Source organism: Lolium rigidum, chromosome 6, assembly GCF_022539505.1.
Source record: "Lolium rigidum isolate FL_2022 chromosome 6, APGP_CSIRO_Lrig_0.1, whole genome shotgun sequence".
NCBI classification, from domain to species: Eukaryota; Viridiplantae; Streptophyta; class Magnoliopsida; order Poales; family Poaceae; genus Lolium; species Lolium rigidum.
The window spans coordinates 284651414-284654613 of NC_061513.1; the positions used below are offsets into that span (position 1 = coordinate 284651414).

The 3200-nt window shown below is 46.2% G+C and overlaps 1 protein-coding gene across 1 annotated transcript; it reads left to right on the top strand.

The window, feature by feature from the left end:
• Nucleotides 1-580: 580 nt before the first annotated feature.
• LOC124664284 (protein NEGATIVE REGULATOR OF RESISTANCE-like) lies at nt 581-1004 on the top strand. Its single transcript, XM_047201835.1, has one exon. The coding sequence runs from the start codon at nt 600-602 to the stop codon at nt 1002-1004; it is 405 nt and encodes a 134-aa protein (XP_047057791.1). The 5' UTR covers nt 581-599.
• Nucleotides 1005-3200: the final 2196 nt, after the last annotated feature.

Sequence of the window (3200 nt, forward strand, 5' to 3'; positions counted from 1 at the left end):
GCCTAGCAAAATAGTGAACTGGACAAAGCCATTTTCTTGAAAAAAAGAGGGAAAGAGATGGGAAGAAGAAGGTGGGTGGGTGTTCCTAACTGGTGGGCCCCACCCTCCCATCTCTTTGCGAATTTTCAGTTTAGCCATTTTATTTTTTATTAATCAAAAGTAGCTATATAGATTGTAGGGAGGCTGACATATAAGATTCACCATTTGCCAGGCTGTACCATGAAAAGAGACCGTCTATAATAAACTCGTGCGTATTCGGTGACGGTAAATCGCGTATAATCATATACGGTGACCACGACACACGAATACTTTGAGTGTGAACACCGCATTTTTTACTCTCATATAATTCGAGATTTAAGGATGTTCGCGGTGCGTGGGCGCGTGGCAAATATTTTGCGAGACCGTAGTTAGTCGCCGTCCTGTCGTAAAGAAAAGAAGGCTATCTTTTTTCCGTTCTCTCTCGGTGGGCACTGGCCGGCCCTTCCTTTTGGTTCCGCCATAAAACCGAAGCCTTTTCCGCGCTCTTGCTTCCGAAAGACCCAAACACTCCTGAAGACGCAACGCACCTAGCGCACCCACCCCACCCACCAGACAAGCACATGGACGCGCCCACCGCCACGGCCAAGCGCAAGCGGCCAGCCGCCGACATCGACATCGCCGCCACGGCCGCCGTCGAGGAGGTGTCCGACGCGGAGGTGGAGGAGTTCTACGCCATCCTGCGCCGCATGCGCGACGCCACCCGCCGCTTCGTCTCCCGCGGCGGCGCAGGGGCAGCAGCTGGCCCCGTGCGCGCGCCGGCGTGGCGCCCCAGCTTCTCCTGGGAGGACTTCGCGCCACCGGCGGCTCCACCGTCGCAGCAGCAGCAGCCGCGGCCACCAGCCGACGAGCGCGTGGCCGAGAACGGCACGCCGCCGCGGCGACCAGCCGGCGTTTTCCTCGACCTGAACGCCGAGCCGGAGCCCGAGGCGCCGACCACGCCGCGACCGGAGCGCGTCACCGCCTAGAGCCGCGCGCGTGGCCGGCGTTGTTACTGATGACGATGATGGTCCGGTAATTACTGCAGTAGCTTGATCGTTTACTCAACCCTCGGTACGTGCGAACCACTACTACTAGCACCCATAGCAGACGCCTCTCGCGATCTTCCATGTGCGAACAGGCGAGGCTTGCGAGCAGAGACTCCACTGATTGATTTTGATTAATCATCGCTGCTCCTGCATCGGACACGAAGCAACACATGGGGTGTTGATTACTGTACGGTTACTATGTTTACTTCGTTATTTACAGTGACTCCTGGCGCTATTATACTGGTGGTACTGAGGTTGTTCAGTAATACTTGTCGGTATTCGATTTTCGTTGTCGACAAGAATGTTTACTTCTCTGTTGAATAATATACTGGAACAATGGCAAGTTTATGAGTAGCACACTGATGGTATTAGTTAGTAGCACTACTCTTGTAATCTCTGAAAAATATGAAGATAATTATGATCACAGGATCCATCACAGGGTTCAGTGCTAAGATCGATCAGTATATATGCCCAGGATAATCCGGCGCAGAAAATATTCATTATACTGAAATTTTCCTCATCGTCTATCCCTGCATAAAAGGATAAAAATCATCCAAACCGTGTATTTTATATTAAGTACCACATAATAAATCCACGAGTAATTTATGTCGGGTGGAGATTTGGTGCACACGGCCTGGTGATCTTTAAAAAAATAAAAAATCATACTTATTTATGAATTGTTTTTAAAAAATCTGGATATAGGCAATGTTGTATCCCATAAATTTGCAAAATATCAAACTCAAATACTTTGTATTCTGAGTTACACAAAACTGACAAAAGTGTAGTATGTACATTTCACGTCTACATAAATATCTGATTTTGTCTATCACCTACTAAAAAAAATTCGGGTTGAGTTTTGCATACTTATATATTGTTGAGAAAGTGCAGAACTATTTTCAGATTTTTAAGACTTTTAAATATTTTTTAGTTTTTTCTATTATGAAGAGAACACTCGAGAGAGCAAAAAAAAAAAACTTTCCGTTTACTGTCGCCAAAAAAAGATTGCATGCTAGTGCATATCTTTTCTTTTGTTTGATCTCCCGACTGTGTGTAGTCACATTTCGAATGCGTCACAAACCACGATTCAACCACTCCCGGCCTATTCGCCTTGTCTAGGACAACTCTGCTTTATTCGTACGTCCAGTGAATGGCCGTGATAGATGGATAGATACAGTCTAGTGATCTGGTCTAGCAACAGTATAGTAGAAAAAGATCGGCCCAGTGCTACGCCTTTCGTTCCCGACCGTCCGTCGGGCAGCATCTTGCTACTATTCCGGCTAGCTGCGTGAGAATGTATTCCGCCTAGTACTGCTTTTTTCTATCGTGAAAAGAACTCCACATAGTTCCGTACGTGGACGAAGTACTAAAATTCAGTGAGCTGCTTTTCCCGTTATAGTAGTACCAAAGAGAACCTTTTAAGTAGTTATATTTTCTCGGTGGTACAAAACTTGTGTAAAATTTATTCAAATTTAGATGTATCTAGCAATATGCATTCTATTAGTGCTATTTATAGTGGACATACGCGAAGTCGTCGTGCTATGACTCCAAAAGATTAGAGCAACATTTATCACCAAGGACATGAACCATAGATTGAAAGAACCAGAATTGCAACCGCACCAAGTAACATGAACACTGACTAGATCTTAGAAGATCCACCGAGAAGAGAACTACACACCGCTACGTGCACCACGAGAACCAAGATAAGACAACCGTCTAATCATCCTGAAGAAGACACTAAAAAACCTAAGATGAAGAACTGAAACCTTCCGCCACACCTCCAACGCCCAAAACCACCTAAGGCGGGCGGACTAGCAGCGTCGCCGACTAGGGAAAAATACTCCAGACTAGTTTTTCTTTTTTTTTAGAAGGGAGATTAAATAAACCAGCGGCAAGTTGACGGAGCACATGTCCATTATAGAAGATGTTATAGCAGTGTAGGGCGTGGCCTGTAGACCAAGACTTTGCAGCGGTGCCATAGTCAAGTCAAAGTACTAGTAAACATGCATATTTCTCGGGCAGCTAAACAAGAGATTTGTAAGTTGATTACACGGAAGATTTCCTTGGCCGAACATAACAGATGTGGCGTCATCTCGCGGTTAGAGCTAATCGTCAGCTAGCGAAGTTATGGGTGGATGC